This window comes from Myxocyprinus asiaticus, chromosome 13, assembly GCF_019703515.2.
Source record: "Myxocyprinus asiaticus isolate MX2 ecotype Aquarium Trade chromosome 13, UBuf_Myxa_2, whole genome shotgun sequence".
NCBI classification, from domain to species: domain Eukaryota; kingdom Metazoa; phylum Chordata; class Actinopteri; order Cypriniformes; family Catostomidae; genus Myxocyprinus; species Myxocyprinus asiaticus.
Window position 1 is genome coordinate 33,784,168 of NC_059356.1, and position 17,711 is coordinate 33,801,878.

Here is a 17,711-nt window from a genome sequence, read left to right on the forward strand (position 1 = left end):
GCTGGCAAAGTCACAAATGAAAAATATTTTACTTATTACATTATTGTAATCATCAAATTTGGTGCTTTATTTCCTCTTCACTTTAACTTATAGAGCACCCCTACTAAATTCAGAAGCACCCTCAGAGATCTGGAACCTGAGTACCATCACCATTATCCTCAAAATCTCCAACTCTACCACTTCATAAGATTCAGGTTTCTCAACACTATGCAATATACCAATAAATTAGTTCTTTAAATGCTGCATTTGAGAAATAACGCATGTCGAGTTTGGTTCATGCATGCAGACCAAACCAACTCCCATATCATACCGAAAGTAAAAGCATGCAGTGATCGTGCAGCCAGTTTTGGTGTTCGCCAAACAATGCATCCGCAGTGTTATGTGAGGACACGCTGCGCGTTTTTTATAAAGCTTTTTGCTTAATAACTTGAACATGATGGAATATTAACTCTCGAATAAAGATGGACCATCTCTGTGAAATAGGTAAGTTAAATTAATAAGATGTTTTATTTTATCTTAGTGTTATGTGTTTTGCGTCATGCCAACACATTTATTTTGTTTGTTTGACGGTAAAGATAATGATTCATATAAAGAAATGTGCAAAAAAAAAATTACAATGTGAATAATCCGACAATTTTTTTATAGCAATAACTGGAGTTTATTTTCTCACACCGCGCACCAGAGCAACATCTCGCGCATCCACGCTATGAGCTTGCTATGAGTTTTCCCTCTGGTGTGACTGTAAATTTAACATGTCCAAAATATATAATGCAACATGATGTGTCACTATGTTACGACAGATGCTGAAACGCAAGATATTGTCTCAGATCCAGCGTTTGAACTCTTACCTGGTGAGTGGTAGATGCGCGCGACCTGTTTTATTGACACATGTGGCATATATAGCAAAAAAAAAAAAAACTTAGTGTGTAATATATTTATTCAATAAATGAATAAATTTAGAATATATGTGGCGTTTTATAGTAGTGAATCTATGACTGAGATTTACTATTTCCACAGACAATGTTATCGTGGAGTACCTTGATTCCATTCTAAGTGGAGCAATCGAAGACTTATTGGGTCAGTCTCACTCATTGTTCTATTTCATTTTGTAGTTCACACAATACTACATAACAATAGATTGTACAGTATGTGTCATGGAGGCATGTTAGTTTTAGCTCATTTCCTTCTGTCTCGGCAGATCCAGATTTCCTTGAAGTTCTCGATTTTCCATGTAAGTTTTCTCTAAATCATTTATTCAAGGACACAACTAGAATTAGTTTAAGTTATAAATTCCTGAATGCCTTTTTTTATTATTATTATTATTTTTTAAGGTGCTTTAAAGGTGCACTCTGTAATTTTTTCCTCATTAAAAAGTTAAACTCCTAAAGACATGAATTGTCATTTTTCAATATATGTAGGAAATCATGACCACACATTAAAATGAAGACTCCAGTCATATCAGTAACCTTATAAAAGCTGTTTTATTCTACATGGTGACATGGGGGCGGCCATGTTTGAATCACATGGCCAGCCAAATACTATTCACTTAATCTCAGTAACTGTCCTTTTATTTGACATTTTCACTGATTGAGTAAAGTAAATATTAAATTAATTCAATATTGTCTTTGTTGGGATGAGATCTCTCACATGCTCTTTACAAACAGCAGATGGCACAGACACAACCTGCTCGCTGACACCAGAAAATGCTAATTTTACAGAAACAAGGCCAATTACAAAACGGAAAGGTAATGTTATTATCTGTTAGATGTTCTACCTTTATTGAAGTCAATAAATCTTATCTCAGAAGTTATGGCAAGTTTTACAATATAATTTCTTTTGGTAGGTGAAACACAGTTGAACAAACCTACCCACCATAAACGCAACAAAAAGGGTAATTCATTACAATGTAGCATTAAACATTTACAGTATCATTATAACTGGTTGACTGACCTAGACGTGTTGTTGCATAGTCTTGGTAGATTATTTTACTGCCAAATAGTCATTGTAAAGAGCAGTCCTTTTTCCCCCTATGTTCCGCCATTTGTAAAAAATTGTCTTGAAAATCTATATTAATTATGGAAAAGGAACAACTTGAACGGATATGATATCTTTAGCTCTCAAGCCAGCAAAACCACAAGTGAAACTAAACGTTGCAATCACTAAGCCTAAATATCTGATGTCTCCCTTGCAAAAACAGTGTGTGCTGAAAGTCCCCCGAATGAAAGAACGCCCACCATTATGTCTGAGGGTAATTTCCACTCAAGGGCAAACGCATTCCAGCCTTTGTTGCATGTACCCTTCACCAGCATCACTACCTTTGACAGTCCCCCTCTTCTGCCCACTAGTGGTGAGTTTTACAGCTGTTTTGATGAATATTGGTTTGTATTCATTTCTAGTTACTAAGCCTCAGCTTTTCCCAAACAATGTGTGTCTTCGGATCTCTGGTGGTCCAGCATTCCAGATCATCCAGACCCTCAGTCCTCTTACACAGCCTTTAATAAGCACTGTGATTCCAACAGGACCCACGTATGTGCTTGGTGAGTCCCCTATAACAGCATCTCCAAACATTTGCATGTGGCTACATGCTCTTTTAATGTATCCAGTGTATCTGTAATTCTACATCTATCTCTGCAGTGTCACCCCAATCTGTGAGTCCAGGCACACAAATACTTCCTCTTTCACCTCGTAAGTTAAATGGCTCATAACACAAGGTGGTTTCTCATTAAAGGAATAGTTCACCCAAAAATGTCCCTTTAAATAAGCAAGTAATGTCATGTACCTGAATGTGATAAATTATTTAAATGCACCTGAATCCTTCTTTTTACAGCTGGTGGCACAGTTGCCCCACCAGAGCTCACTGCATCAGTACTCCCAGTTGGCTCATTATCAGACAGATTGTGCAAGATTTTGCCATCAGAATCTGTAGACAGTTCCTCTCCTATAAAAGGTAGGCCCAGAATTTGAGGTCAGCAACATGCATAAGTATTATTCAAACAATTACAATATTTTGATATAAACAATCGCTAAATATCCTGAGAAAGAACTTGTGGTTGTGTTTGGGTTTCCAGCATCCCAGATTTTCTGCTTAATTATCACTGTGAGTGAGCATAAATGTAAAAGTTTTTTTTTTCTTTTTTTTTTTTTTAAAGCAACATTCCTTTAATGTGTGTGGAAAAACTTTTTAAGAAAAACATATTTAGAGAATTTATTCCAAATACTTAGTGCACCTTTAATGATAGCAAATGAAACAAAGTTTGCTGAAATTAACTTATTTTACACAATATTTACTAAAACATAAAATGTGCATAGTGCTGGAATCACACTTGTAAAAATATATGCCTCAATATCCCCTATATCATAGTGTCAAGACTAGACAAGGCGTATATGAGTGATTTGTTTAGCATAAGAACAAGCTTATTAAGCTTATTAAGCTTGTTCTTATTGGCATAAGAACAAGCTTAATAAGTAATAAGCGCTGTCGTTCCAAACACAGCAAAAATGAAAATGAAACGTTTGATCTGCTTGGACCTGGAATACGGCACAATCATAAGCATTCCGCACCGACAATGTCGCGATCCAGATCCGGTAGTGAAAAAGATCCAGTAGTTAGAAAGAGTCTGAAACTCATGGAATGTGTCTGATTTATTTTCACCAAAATCAGTGGTCTCGTTTCAATTGGGATGCTTAATGAAATAGGCCACTGTAAATATGGATGTTATTACAAAAAAATTTATCTTCCAATGTTCTTTGAATTTTGCTGCAATTTTTTCTCTACACAGTGTTGATATGGCAACAAGTAAACAAATGAAATTTCATTTTACCAGTGTGTGTGAAAACGTTTAAACCACGTGTGTTACAACTAGCCCCGCGTTAGATTGTGCCCCGCTCTCCCCTATAACATTAGGCAGAATATTTCCAATTTGTGCAAGTATAAATCTCTGATTGGGGGGTCACATCTATTATTTGGCAACCCTGAGCATATTAAGCGCTTGTGGAGGCGTGTTAGGTCCCAAATATCTAATAAAAAAAAAAACGTTCAGGATAAATTTGCCCTGGTCTGCAATTGAGGGTGCTCTAACTTTCATTTGAATGTTAGCCCTGTAGAACCGGCTGCACATGAGTGTCAAAATATGTCAAAACAGATTGGAAAGGTCTCCATGCAGTGTACATGAAAGTACAGAGCATCCTTGCCAATAAAGCTCATTCTGATTCTGAGTTCATCCAAGTTTGAAACTTGTTTTTTTGGGATAACATCCTGTAACAGGCTTCAATGGAAAGGAGGATGTGGGAACCGGGTGTGCGTAGTTACGGCCCGGCCTAGCCCTGCCCCACCCTCCTCCTTGTCACACTCCTCCCTCCTTTGCCTCAGGCCAGGGGACCCCCGGCATGACGTACACCCCCCCCCCCCCATCCTTTCCCTCCAGTCCTTCCCCGCCTTCCACAACCTGGGAGGGAGACAAGGGGAGGGAAAAACAAAACAACAAAATGAGGAGAGGGAAAGGCCAACGCGGAGCGACAGTGAGAGAGAGAGAGAGAGGAAAAACGTACTCATCGGTTCCCATACACGCCGTCACCTGGTCCTCGATCACTCCTCCACCCTCTGGCGGACAACAGCCGCTCCTCCCCGGGCAGACCGGAGCCAGTCCTCCGACCCCTGCCGGACGGAACGCCCCTCCGCATTTTGGTGGCCGGTAGGGAACTCCTCCGCTCCTGGCAGCGGCCCCACCGCTCCAGGCGGCCAGCAGTGAGCCTCTCCCCTCGCGGATGGCGGCCGTTCCACCGCGTCCAGGCGGCCAGTAGCAACTCCTCCGTCCCCCGGCGGATGGCCGCGGCTGCTCATTTAGGGTGGATGGTAGTGGCGAGGACTCTACGACGGCGCATCCTTCCTCCTTCCTGGGCTTCGGCACCAATGTAACAGGCTTCAATGGAAAGGAGGAGGCGGGAACTGGACGAAGTATCAAAGTAATGTTTAATGAGACATTAAAACATAAAGACAAAACATAAACACAAACATATACAGGGCAGCTGCCTGTAGCTCTCTCTCTCCCGAACTGTCGCATCTCGTTGCACTTATCCCTCTCCTCGGCTGATTAGCCCTCCTTGTCACACATCCATATTTAGCCTTTATCAATAAGCATCCCAATCGAAACAAGACCACTGACTTTGGTGAAAATACATTTATCAGACACCATCCGTGAGTTTCGGACTGGATCGCGACATGACATTGTCAGTGCGGAACGCTTATGATTATGCTGTATTCCAGGTCCAAGCAGATCAAACATTTAATTTTAATTTTTCTGTGTTTGGAAAGACAGCGCTTAATACTTATTAAGCTTGCTCTTTTGCCAATAAAACAAATCACTCATATATGCCTTCTCTAGTTTAAATTTGCTGTGGTGGGAAATATAGACTGAATTCACTAGTATGATTCCAAAGCTATGTTCATTTATTCAGCTGGCTGACAAAATAAAATCAGGACTGCATTTTTCTGTAATGCTTGGTATTTTTTAATGTGAACTTGATATCACAACTCTTGCAACCCAAAAAGCGCTGTATCGTGGATTCTCAGCTTTCTGTCGCGGAAGGACACATAAAATGAACATCTCCCTTGCAACTAGAGGTCTGCATGGGCCTTAAAATGAAACCCGAACCCGACCCGTACCCAAGACCATGTGGCCTGACCCTACCTGGCCCGAATAATACCGTCAGATTATAAACCCAAACCCGACCCGAACCCGACATTGCTCACTATTTTTATAATTTCTTCTCCAAGCAAGTACTGTTGCAATAGGCTGTATTTTATGTAAGCATATAGGCAACATTCGTAACAGTACTGAAACTGTAAACATACTGTATACAGTTTTAACAAGGCACGACAGCCCCTCAGTACATTAGAGCAGAAGGGAAAAAAGCATTTCTTTACTGTTTATGTGCTGAAATTTTGCTTGGTGCAGAACAGTCTGGAATAATATGAAACAATGCAGCCTGAACTTGTTCAGAGCACTGAATCTTTGTGAAAACAAAAATAAATGAAAACAGTGTTCATATATTGAACAGGAATAACCAGATTTCCATCAACCTTCACTTTTAATAAACATCAATTTTTGTCAAAAAAATGAAGCTGCAATTAAAAGAGAAAAACAATATTTTTATGTCAAGTATTTTCTTCCCCATAATTAATCTTATGCCTTTTCTGTTTTTGAAGCTCAATGAATCAGCTTTCCATTTAAAATTGGAGTCATCAGTTTTTAGACAGTATATGTCTTAATACATATTACTGTTTTAAGCAGCCATGCAAGATAATGGATTTTTATGGGAGAGAAAACGCTTGAAATGAAAATAGTGTATTTCTCCTAGGATTAGTGTCGTTGTTTTGGCAGTAAATCTACCAACAACCTTGTGAAATGGATAATGCACATTTTCTGTTTTAAGTTAATATATAGGACTGCTAGGGTCGGCAAACGTCGTGTATAATACGAATCGTCCCATATAATACAAATCGTCCATAAGTTAAGGGAACGAAGTTGCGTTCCTTATGAAATCCATACTGGACGCTGTCTTGTGTGTTTGTCCTGTATTTTAGCATCTCACACCCAAACTGCTGAGAGCGTTTCACAAACCAAGAGAAATGGACCTGAAGCACATTACATTACAATGAATTGCATTGCATATTTCAGTGCTCGTTCTGGAAGACTCAGCTAAATGACAGTGAGAAAAACAGCAGCATTTTAAAAACAAAAGTACAGTACAATGCTTAATGTGATGTTCTTACATATCCCTTGTGATAAAGACTATTTAGGCACAGACACTAACACATCTTTGGCCAAGTGGACAAGGTTATTGACTGATGCCAATAACATCAAATGGGACAAATAATGGCCTAACCGATAAATCAGTTTATGAATGATGCACAGAGTGAGAGTGTTTAACCTTTTTATATGAGTGTTTTATGTGATATTGCTTTAAGCTAAGCAAATGAAAAAAAAATTATATTCCTTGTAAGCAGATAAAATGTTGCATTTTACACTAAGAACTAGACAGATGAAGATACATTTTAATATTGGCTTCGTAACGCCTTGTTTGAAAGTTCAAAATAGTTTTAAACATTTGACGATTTTATAGGCCCAACGGTCGGATAGATAGATAGATTTTTTTAAACCTGAAACCATGTCTATAGAATAACAGTATGTTGGCTTTGTCAAGCCAACATAATAACTCTGGATAGGAAAAAGGTTATATTAGTAATCTGCATGTAGTCTACTAACATTTCAGAACAGTATCAATGGTCAGAAAATGACTGCTTATTGGTTTGCCACAAATATTTTGCTCTTTCTGTTGCTAGTCTCAAATGAACTGCCACAGAAGAACACAGAATCCCCTCCTCCAAAAACAGAGAGGAAAGTCCAGCCAGAAGCACCAAGTGAGTAAACAATTACTTACTGTGTTAGCCCCGAATGGCATCATTACACTGTTTAAAACATGGCCAATGTTTGTTTTGCAGAATGTGTCAAGGACTACGTACATCATGCCAAATCCCACATAAAAAACGCCTGCTGTGTTATGCGTGGGGGTTTGGGAATGGAGTCACACTACGTAGACATGCACCTGGTCCAGAGAAAACTCCTTATCAAATCCGGCAAGAATGCAAACAAGTGTCTAGAGAAAGAACTGGTCATCCTCAGTGATTCAGAGCGAAAGCAAGGAAAATTAGACAAAAGTCAGTTGTTTCATAACACTACTTCCAGACCAAAACAATCATTCGCTCTCCTTGGAAAAGCTGGAGTGGGGAAAACCACGTTTATCCAGCGTTTATGTTTGGACTGGGCGAGCGGCAGCCTGCCTCAATTTCAGTTTGTTTTTTTGCTGAACTGTAAGCTTTTAGACCTTACTAAATCGAGCTACAGCTTGAAAAGTTTACTGTTTGATTTGTCGATGTCTCCCCACTGCGAGGACTCTGATACTGTCTTCAAATACATCCTTTCCTCTCCTGATGATGTTCTCATTATTTTCGATAGCTTTGATGACATTAAAGACTTTGAGGGGCTTCTTCAGTCCCCTGCTAAATCCCCCACAGGCACTAAATACACAATCAAACAGCTGTTCTCAGGTCTGTTTCAGAAGGAAATTCTCTCGGGCTGCACGCTTCTCATTGCCACCAGGCCTAAAGATGTTCTTAATCAGGTGTTGCGAAAAATGGACAGCCTTTTGGAGCTTTGTTGCTTCTCTCCCGAGGACATAGAGCTTTACACATCAAAATTTTTCAAGGACACTTCAATCCAGGAGAACGCACTGACAAAAATTAAGAATCAAAGATACATATACAGTCTATGCTCCAACCCACTACTTTGCTGGATTACATGCTTCCTGCTGGAGCATCATGATGGCTGCAGTGATGCTTTGCCTACCACCCTCACAGACTTGTGCCAAAGAGTGACTTCCAAGCATCTGCAGCTGGCTAACCAGGAGAATAGCATATTAGATTACAAACACATGCAGAATATCCCACAGCTGTGCAAAATGGCATGGGAAGGTTTCAAGAACCACAGTACTCATGCAAACCGTGTCAGCTCCGCAGAGCTGGTGGACTGTGGTCTTAAAAGTGGTATACTTACATCCTACAAAACATTGTCACATCAGGAAAACCACTTTGCAGGCCTTTTTACTCAGAACCTCCTAGGTGCCGTGCACTTGGTACAATCTAAACAGGTGAATGAGAAAACGCTGGTAGCCTACGGTGGGGTCCAGCTGAGAAAACGGAAGATTCTGGGAGAGTCGCAAGATGTGATGCAGAGGTTTGTCATGGGCCTACTCTTTCAGAAGGCTCCAACTAATGGAATTAGCATTCTGGACAGCAGCATTGACATACAGGCCAAAAAGAAGGCTGTAGATGCCCATCTGGAGAACCTTAAGCCTATTGAATTGGTCCCTGCCAGGTTACTCGAACTGTTTCACTGTGTTTACGAGACCAACAGTGGCAAATATGCCAAAGTGCTGTTGAAGAATTTGCCTGACAATCTGTCGTTCTGTGGGGTGCAGCTTTGCCCGTCAGATGTGTATGTCATATGCCATCTTCTTCAGCAGGCCAGCGCATTGAAGAGGACCTTCTCCATTAACCTGCAAGATACATGCATACCCATCAGTGGACTTAAAGAGCTTGTGGGACTCCAATGTATAAAATCATTCTGGTGAGAATTTTTTTTATAATTTTTTTTTTTATTATCTACGATTGTCACCCAATTCTGTCATCATTTACTCACCCTCATGTGGTTCCAAACATTCTAATAAAAATGGGATTTTTAGTAGAATGCTAGTTTCAGGCATCATTCACTTTCATTGTTTGAGAAAAAGAAGCAACAGAAGTGAATGGTGACTGAGGCTAACATTCTACCTAACATCTTTTCTGTGCCCTGTCCAGCGGATTTGGAACAACATAATGTGGGTGATGAATGACAGAATTGTAACTATTAAGTGAACTATTCTTTTAAGCAATAGGTTTTTCATTTGTATTTATCGAATTGTTTTTCAAAAAGGGCACATACAGCAGACACTATTGGCTTATGGGAGGACTTACAGCAAAGCAATGATGAACTGAACTTGAAAAGCGCCATTGAGAAATTCACCTTAAACCCATTCAAGGCAACACAAGGGTATCACATTGAGAACCTGCCTCTCCTGGTCCAGATTCACAGAGAGAAGAAGTTACCAATGAGGTAAAAACATCAAATGTGTGTTCAAGAGAGGCTGCCTGTGAAAATAATAGTATTCATTTCTGAGCCCAAGTATTTGTTATGTGTTTGCAACTTCAAATTCAAATTGTGGCCTTTAATGATGATGTTTGATAATGAATATGATTGTGATTTTAGTCCATGTGTATCTGCACTGGATGAAGGTGTACCAGCCCTCAGCCAGCTTCAGAGAGTGGAATTTGAGTAAGCAAATATCATTGTTATCTTCATCATACTGTTCCCACCATTCCTGTTCGCATTCATTCTTTAATTTGTGTTATTTTTATCATAGGCATTATTTCTCTGAATACAGCTAGGGTTTGTTTTGTGTTTCAGGCTTGGAGTCCAGACTGGTCCTGAACTTTTCCCAAAACTCATAGAGGTCCTGCCTTCCCTGCAGTCTCTTGAGCATCTGGAGTGAGTACTCAAACATTCAGAGATGTGAATATCAAATAGAACAGGGTCAGGGACTGTTAAAGGGATTGTTCATTTAAAAATTATAATTTTTTCACCATCATTTTGTTCCAAACCCGTATGACTATGTAACACAAATGGAGATGTTGGCAGAATGACAGCCTCAGTCACCATTCAATATCATTGTATGGAAGAAAGAAAAAAAAAAGATGCCATGAATGTGAATGGTGTTTGAGACTAACAAACCACCTAACATCTCCTTTTGTGTTCCACTGAAGAAAGTCATACGGGTTTGGAACAACATGAGAAATGATGACAATTTTCATTTTTCATTTTCATTTTAATTGTATTGTTTAGTAGGTTTATGACTATATTTACATATAGAAAAGAATGCTTTTGCTTTTTTAAAAGGACTTAAATACTTCAAATCAAAGATAAAGATTTTTTTCTTTTACTTGTATACAGTGAGATTCTGCTCTCTTTTGTGTAAACTACATGCATACTACATTTTACTTGACAGTTGGTTTGATTTTGACTTTCAGCCTTGAGAAAAACAAAATAGGAGACTTTGGAGCTGAGAAGCTAGCTGGCGTTTTGCACTTTTTGACATCTCTGAAATTATTAAAGTAAGTATCATCTGCCACAGTGATACTGGTTATAACCTTAGAAATTGTGATGTGTAGTAATTGAACTGTCTGATTCTTTCATCCACTAGTCTGTCTCAGAACTGCATTGGAGATGCTGGAGTAGAGAAACTTTCTCAGGCTCTAGTATCAGTCCCTTCTCTACAGAGTCTCAGGTACAGTCACTCTCAAATATACCTACACTGGTGGCCAAAAGTTTGGAATAATGTACAGATTTTGTTGTTTTGAATGGAATTGGTACTTTAATTCACCAAAGTGGCATTCAACTGATCACAAAGTATAGTCAGGACATTACTGATGTTAAAAACAGCACCATCACTATTTGAAAAAAGTCATTTTTGATTAAATCTAGACAGGCCCCATTTCCAGCAGCCATCACTCCAACACCTTATCCTTGAGTAATCATGCTAAATTGCTCATTTGGTACTAGAACATCACTTGCCATTATATCAAACACTGCTGAAAGCTATTTGGTTTGTTAAATGAAGCTTAACACTGTCTTTGTGTTTGTTTTTGAGTTGCCACAGTATGCAATAGACTGGCATGTCTTAAGGTCAATATTAGGTCAAAAATGGCAAAAAAAGAAACAGCTTTCTCTAGAAACTCATCAGTCAATCATTGTTTTGAGGAATGAAGGCTATACAATGCTTGAAAATGCCAAAAAACTGAAGATTTCATACAAAGGTGTACACTACAGTCTTCAAAGACAAAGGACAACTGGCTCTAACAAGGACAGAAAGAGATGCGGAAGGCCAGATGTACAACTAAACAAGAGGATATGTACATCAGAGTCTCTAGTTTGAGAAATAAACACCTCACATGTCCTCAGCTGACAGCTTCATTGAATTCTACCCGCTCAACACCAGTTTCATGTGCAACAGTAAAGAGATGACTCAGGGGTGCAGGCCTTATGGGAAGAATTGCAAAGAAAAAGCCACTTTTGAAACAGAAAAACAAAAAGAAAAGGTTAAATTGGGCAAAGAAACAGACATTGGACAACAGATAATTGGAAAAGAGTGTTATGGATCTTAACCCCATTGAGTTTTTGTGGGATCAGCTAGACTGTAAAGTGCATGAGAAGTGCCCGACAAGACAGTCACATCTTTGGCAAGTGCTACAAGAAGCGTGGGGTTAAATGTCACCTGAGTATCTGGACAAACTGACAGCTAGAATGCCAAGGATCTGCAAAGCTGTCATTACTGCATGTGAAGGATTTTTTGATGAGAACTCTTTGAAGTCGTTTTTTTTTTTTCAAATTGTAATAGTAATTTTTCATGTTATTAATGTCCTGACTATACATTGTGGTCAGTTGAATTGCACTTTGGTGAAAAAAGTACCAATTTCTTTACATAAGAGCAAAATCTGTACATTATTCCAAACTTTTGGCCTTCAGTGTATACTATTTGTTTTTTTTACCATAACTACCACTATGTAAAACCTAAATATAAAACCCTAATTGTTTTGTCACAATGATGCCATTATCAATTCTTGTAGTCTGTATGGAAATCTGATTGATGACAGTGGAGCTGAACATCTGGCCTCAGTTTTACCAGACATTAAATTCTTGCAGGACCTGGAGTAAGTCAATCATGTGAAATCCTACTAAATAGATATTTATATAACCACATATATTTATAAGGACATTGGGAATTTTAGAGATATTTTTCCTGTCCTATTCTATTCCAACCATCCTTTTCAACTATATTACAACAAGGAAAACTTAGATTTATTATATTATGCATTTTGTTTTTCTAATGCTTTGTTTGTTTATTTCAGCATTAAGTTTAACAAGTTTTCAGACATTGGAGCTAAAAAGCTCAGCGCTGCTCTGAAAAACTGCACTGGAATGAAGTCCTTAGAGTGAGTCACAAATTTTTTAATATTCAGTAACTAGTCTTTAACAACCTTTGGGACTAGTTTTAATATAGTGGTCTGACATTCCAAATGTTTTAGTTCTATTATGTCTCATAAACTAGCAGCTTGACACTAAGCAAAACATAAGCAATCTTAAAAATGAATAGTTTGCCAACAGACTATTATACCTATTATGGTTTTTAAACATGCCTAATTTTGTTTTAAAGGTCTCATACAATAGATTTACATGCATCCAAGGTCAAAAAACAATTTAATTTGCTCATAATTTAAATTGTAGCATTACCTTTTTTTCCCAGTGTCAAAAACGACTCGTTCAATGATCCGTTATAAAGGATTCATTCTAAACTCCTCCTTTCAGAGAGCCTACTCTGCTCTGATTGGTCAGATGTCCCAGTCTGTTGTGATTGGTCTACTGCTTAGTGTAGTGTTTGAGGGCGGGTCAAAGCTGTTCGCGAGCAGCCAATGAAGACCAGAGGCGTGTTTTTTGTTACCAAATTACGTAGGTTAGTACAGGAAGTAAGTCTGGAATTACTAATGACTCGTTTCAGGTGTTCAGAATCCGTTCTTTCTTTGGGAGTCAATAACTCCATTTGTCGTGCACTTTGATTTTTGAAACTTTGCAGACTTTTTACATTCACAAACCACTATATAACACACTACATGAAAGGTAATATTTGAAAAACCATAATAGGTGCTCTTTAAGTTGACAGATGGAGTTATACCGATCATAGTCACTAGCTGGGTTTCCATTCACATATTTTTATGCGCATTTTGGGATATTGCATAAAAACTGCTGAATGGAAACACCAAGATGTGAATCAAATCTCCAAAATGCGCATAAAAACTTAAACGCTTGCTTGAGGCGGATACATTTTTTATTCGATAAGATGAAATGCGCATAAACTATGATGGAAACACATCTGCCGAATAAACTCCTATTTAATTTTTTAGGAATACAAGATGCATGTAAAAAAAGTCATGTGACTGAATGACTTGTTCGTAAACTGGACTACCCAGCAGACAAATCATTGCATCTGAAATGTTACTTTGGTCATTCTGAAATAACGGTGTCTAGAAAATCCAATGCCTGCTAAGAGTTTTCTGAGCAGATAAGTCGAATCCAAACTTAAACTGTGCCAAAGAGCAGGTTTATTGATGCTTTTGAAAATATCTTATAGATCTACATGGTAAAGTCATAAGGATGGGTGCATGCACACACATAGTACTCCCAGAACTGTGTGACACGCAATCGCTCCCAGACATGAGACATGTTCTTTAAAGTGTTTTGTTTGTGTGCTCTAAACCACAAGCATTTTATTAATAAAATAGTCACAGTGGCTACAATTTCTCTGGAAGGGACAATTTTGTTCTTTTGAACACATTGTATAGAAACGCAGCTTTATTCGCACATTGTTTTTGCGATATTATGGTTTTTCATATAAAGTAAAGAAACATAGCTACAGAGACTGTGCATCACATTGACATTATTCAGTGTTATTTTCTTGATATGTGAATAATCTTGGTTTTCCTTATTCCTCATTAGGCTTTGGAATGACTTCATTCCATATGGAGTTTTTGAACACCTTCATCTTCAAGACCCACGGATAAGATCTCTTTGACGTACTATTTCAAATAGCTACATATTAGACACTGTTACAAGCAAGGTTTTTTTTTCCCCATACAAAAGCATACTGTAGATCACAATATTCAAAAGATCATCCTTATTTTTTAACAAGGACACTAAATGGTTTTGCTCACTTCAAGATGTTACAGTTTCTCATAGAAATCATTACTTTATGTGACTGATGTGTATATTATGGCTGCTTTGCACTTTCTGACATAACTAAAACAAACTTATTTTTTTACACCTTTTTTTGTTACAATAATAAAAAGAATTCTCAAAAATCTGCTTTCTGTGACAGATTGTAACAATTTGTGTAATTGTCAAATACATCAAACTAGGACTGTTGTCAAGAGGGGCACCCAGGAGTATTGTTCTGGACACTGTGACCTGTTTTTTTCACCTTGAGCTGTGAACTGAAGCAATGGACCAATACATCTTTGATGTAGGGCCTTCTATAATTCACAAGAACAATAAAAAAAAATCTTTGTTAGATATGATCCTACTGCTGCTTTCTGTTTCTCCTCAGATGCTGTGTCCAGATATTTGAAATTCAAATGTGACACCAACACAGCACTGCAGTACACAAAGTGAAAGTAATCATTTATTAAATGTATATAGTGTGAATAACTGAACTTCAATCAAATATTTCATTTTCAGGCAGTCACAAATTTGCAGTTTCTATGAGTCTTATAGCAAAAAACCCTTAAAAACAGAATACTGATACAGACACCCTGTTTGTCTCAAGACGTATTGCTCATTTAAATAGGGACAAAAACATGCTGATACAGATCGTGAATAAGGGTGCTGTCTAAACATATTCAAGGGTAATAACAAGCCCTTGGCAGGGTTAACACAGAATGCTGTTTGAGTGCTGAATGCCAAACTAAAAATAAGTAGATTGGTATCCACAGTAGTGGGTGGAGCCTGAATATGATCTCTGAGGAGACACTGTCCGGGTGCTTCATGGAGCACTACATAGTCCTTTCAGATTATCTGTTCCAGGTAAATACTCCATGTGGCACTATGGCTTGGTTGTAGGTCAATCCCCTGGACTTGGACAGCCTGCGGAAACATAACACTTAGTGTGGATTTAATTCTATAGATCATGATCTAAAGACTGAACAATACTTACTCATGAAAGTGACTTTTATGAGCTGACCACTGCAACATCTTTTCATAACTGCAAAGAGCACACAAAATTCCCTTTATCAATGGTTCTCGAGTAACCAAATGAATCAGCCAAATTACTCCTTTCCCACAAAAGCTTTGGTTGGGAATGCCAGTCATGCTTTATTTATTCCAGATATCCCTCGAAAACATCCAACTCTGTGTCCGTGTCATAAGGAATGAAGGCTGGGTCAGAGAGAACACCCAAATCCACCAGTGCCTGGTCCATATCCTCTGGCAAGAATACTATCCCTACATTAAGGACAATGTATTCCATTAAAAATGCATAATAGAGAATTAAGACGTTGACAAAAAACAGGCCGAGATAAAACATATATGGAAGCTCGTTGATTAGCGATTCCACTGAATCTAACTGAGAGTAAATGGAGTGTGACATAGAACCCAAAACATATGATTGTGTCTCACTGAGCAGACAGACACAGAGTGAATTGAAAGCATTTGATCACACTGTTGGTAATCACACAGCTGTAATTGCCTTAGGTTACGTTCAACAGACACTAGAAGTATGTTTTCGCCAGACAGCAAGTAAGCTGGGGAAAAGAAGCATGCTTTAATTTTAAGCACACGCCCCAAGGCCTGGAATGGCAGACATCTGCTACTGTAGTTTCCGTGGTATGTTCATCAAGCAGTCAAGCTGACGGTGCAGTTTGCAGTGTGTTTCCTTTAATGCGACGAACCAGATCCAAGTTTTCAAACACGTCAACAACTGCAGACTTCGAGAAATGTCCATGGGGAACTTATTGAAACAGACTAAGGTGTTGAAAACCCAATAAGAAACACACTTTTTCCGATTAGTTGTTGTGTTGAAATATAATCAGATGACTGGTTGATTGAAACATCCATCCTCCAAGACCCACTCGTCTTTCTCAGCAGCCGAAGCTTGATGCTCTAAAACATTACGACACAAAAATTAGCTTTTTTTTTTATTTATTTTTTTTTTTGTAAAGTTGATGATTCTGAAGATTCAGAATAAAAACAATCTGATCATAGAGGCTCAGCGAAGCTTTATAACGCGTGGGGAAAAAAAACAAAACAAACGTCGCTTATTGATGACTTCACCTAAAAAGGAACTCTGGGTAATTGAGTTCTTCAATGTCAGTGAACTAATTCGAACTCACGTTTATCACTTCGTTACTAAACTACAAGTCCCACAGTGACACCGAGTTGAGGTCTGTGTCATGTCATGAACGCTAGGTCGTCAGTTATGTTTTCATGTGAGGATTCGAGGCCTTTGCTGCAGCGGATATGGATCAATTCGCCTAGCTAATTTTGTTACAAATCATTGACATTGCGATATAAAAAACACCCGAAAACATGTTCGGACGATCGAGGAGCTGGGTCGGAGGACAGGGGAAGTCCAAAAATATTCACTCTTTGGACCATTTAAAGTAAGTTTTGCTGGAGCTAACTCGCTAGCGAGTACTTGTCATTATTATCAAAAAACACTAATAATAATTACGTTGAAAACTGAAACAGTCAGACTGCTTTAGTCAGAATTTGTTATTGGCCGTTTTATAGGAGCAAAACAGTGGTAGGTTGTGTCTCAAATCCTAGTAAGCTGCCTGGGACATTTTTGTAACATTTTGAGTGCTCGGTTCTAGAGTGTGTCTTTTAAAATACATTTTCTAAGGCTCTTGCGATATTTTAGTATGCAGGTAGGCTATTTATGGTTGTTATGACATAATATGCAATACATATGCTTGGAAGTTATAAATTGTGTGTTTATAATATGTATTTTATTGTGTAATTAAAGTTTCATTGATTTTCATTTAGATACATGTACCACGTCCTGACAAAAAACACAACAGTGACTGATCACAACAGAAACCTGCTGGTGGAAACTATTCGCTCCATTACTGAGATTCTCATCTGGGGTGATCAGAATGACAGCTCTGTCTTTGAGTGAGTTTGACCTTATTTTTCCATATTCAGCTTTTATTGTTGTTGTTAAGTGCTGTAATGTTCCTGCCTGTTAAATAACTGTATATATGATGCACCAGATTATGTTTAAATCATATTTGTTTATGGCCAACACTTTCCATGCTCTCTTTGTAGCTTCTTTCTGGAGAAGAACATGCTTGCATTTTTCCTCAACATACTACGGCAGAAATCTGGCCGGTATGTGTGTGTCCAGCTTCTGCAAACGCTCAACATTCTCTTTGAGAACATAAGTCATGAGACGTCACTCTGTAAGTATCTGGACAAAGTTCAGTTACATGTTATGCATTGCATTTTTGTTAA

The 17,711-nt window shown here is 38.3% G+C and overlaps 3 protein-coding genes across 7 annotated transcripts in view; 2 read left to right on the top strand and 1 right to left on the bottom strand.

The window, feature by feature from the left end:
• The first annotated feature begins 320 nt into the window (after positions 1 to 320).
• LOC127450088 (MHC class II transactivator-like) lies at positions 321 to 14,754 on the top strand. Of its 4 annotated transcripts, none has more exons than XM_051713833.1 (20): positions 321 to 483; positions 801 to 851; positions 1,018 to 1,077; positions 1,199 to 1,231; positions 1,665 to 1,745; positions 1,844 to 1,891; positions 2,198 to 2,347; positions 2,454 to 2,537; positions 2,635 to 2,685; positions 2,828 to 2,947; positions 7,343 to 7,420; positions 7,502 to 9,185; positions 9,531 to 9,710; positions 9,864 to 9,929; positions 10,062 to 10,142; positions 10,682 to 10,765; positions 10,855 to 10,938; positions 12,278 to 12,361; positions 12,560 to 12,643; positions 14,202 to 14,754. In XM_051713833.1, the coding sequence occupies exons 1-20, from the start codon at positions 462 to 464 to the stop codon at positions 14,275 to 14,277; spliced, it is 3,201 nt and encodes a 1,066-aa protein (XP_051569793.1). In that variant the 5' UTR covers positions 321 to 461; the 3' UTR covers positions 14,278 to 14,754. The 4 variants fall into 4 exon arrangements, with proteins under 4 accessions (XP_051569793.1, XP_051569794.1, XP_051569795.1 ...); XM_051713834.1 differs by having other exon boundaries at positions 1,668 to 1,745; XM_051713836.1 differs by lacking the exons at positions 321 to 483; positions 801 to 851 and having other exon boundaries at positions 1,038 to 1,077; positions 1,639 to 1,745; positions 14,202 to 14,748.
• Positions 14,755 to 14,856: 102 nt separating this feature from the next.
• dexi (Dexi homolog (mouse)) lies at positions 14,857 to 16,498 on the bottom strand. Its single transcript, XM_051713928.1, has 2 exons — positions 15,415 to 16,498; positions 14,857 to 15,344 (listed from the first exon to the last, which is right to left on the bottom strand). Exon 1 carries the CDS (start codon positions 15,844 to 15,846, stop codon positions 15,577 to 15,579), a length of 270 nt encoding a protein of 89 aa, XP_051569888.1. The 5' UTR covers positions 15,847 to 16,498; the 3' UTR covers positions 14,857 to 15,344; positions 15,415 to 15,576.
• Positions 16,499 to 16,642: 144 nt separating this feature from the next.
• Positions 16,643 to 17,711, top strand: part of LOC127450089 (protein CLEC16A-like) — an 86,388-nt gene continuing 85,319 nt past the window's right edge. For both annotated transcript variants that reach the window (XM_051713837.1, XM_051713838.1), the window contains exons 1-3: positions 16,643 to 16,858; positions 17,244 to 17,372; positions 17,526 to 17,659. In XM_051713837.1, coding sequence (XP_051569797.1) covers positions 16,785 to 16,858; positions 17,244 to 17,372; positions 17,526 to 17,659 — 337 coding nt within the window. In that variant the 5' untranslated portion in view covers positions 16,643 to 16,784. The remainder of the gene's footprint in view (positions 16,859 to 17,243; positions 17,373 to 17,525; positions 17,660 to 17,711) is intronic.

Excerpts from the sequence above, each read along its gene's own strand:
- LOC127450088 (XM_051713833.1), top strand. The coding sequence starts at position 462 with ATGGACCATCTCTGTGAAATAG. Across the intron at positions 9,186-9,530 it reads CAATGTATAAAATCATTCTG|GGCACATACAGCAGACACTA; the intron begins GTGAGAATTTTT and ends TTTTTCAAAAAG. Across the intron at positions 12,644-14,201 it reads ACTGGAATGAAGTCCTTAGA|GCTTTGGAATGACTTCATTC; the intron begins GTGAGTCACAAA and ends ATTCCTCATTAG.
- dexi (XM_051713928.1), bottom strand. The coding sequence starts at position 15,846 with ATGTCACACTCCATTTACTCTCAGTTAGATTCAGTGGAATCGCTAATC.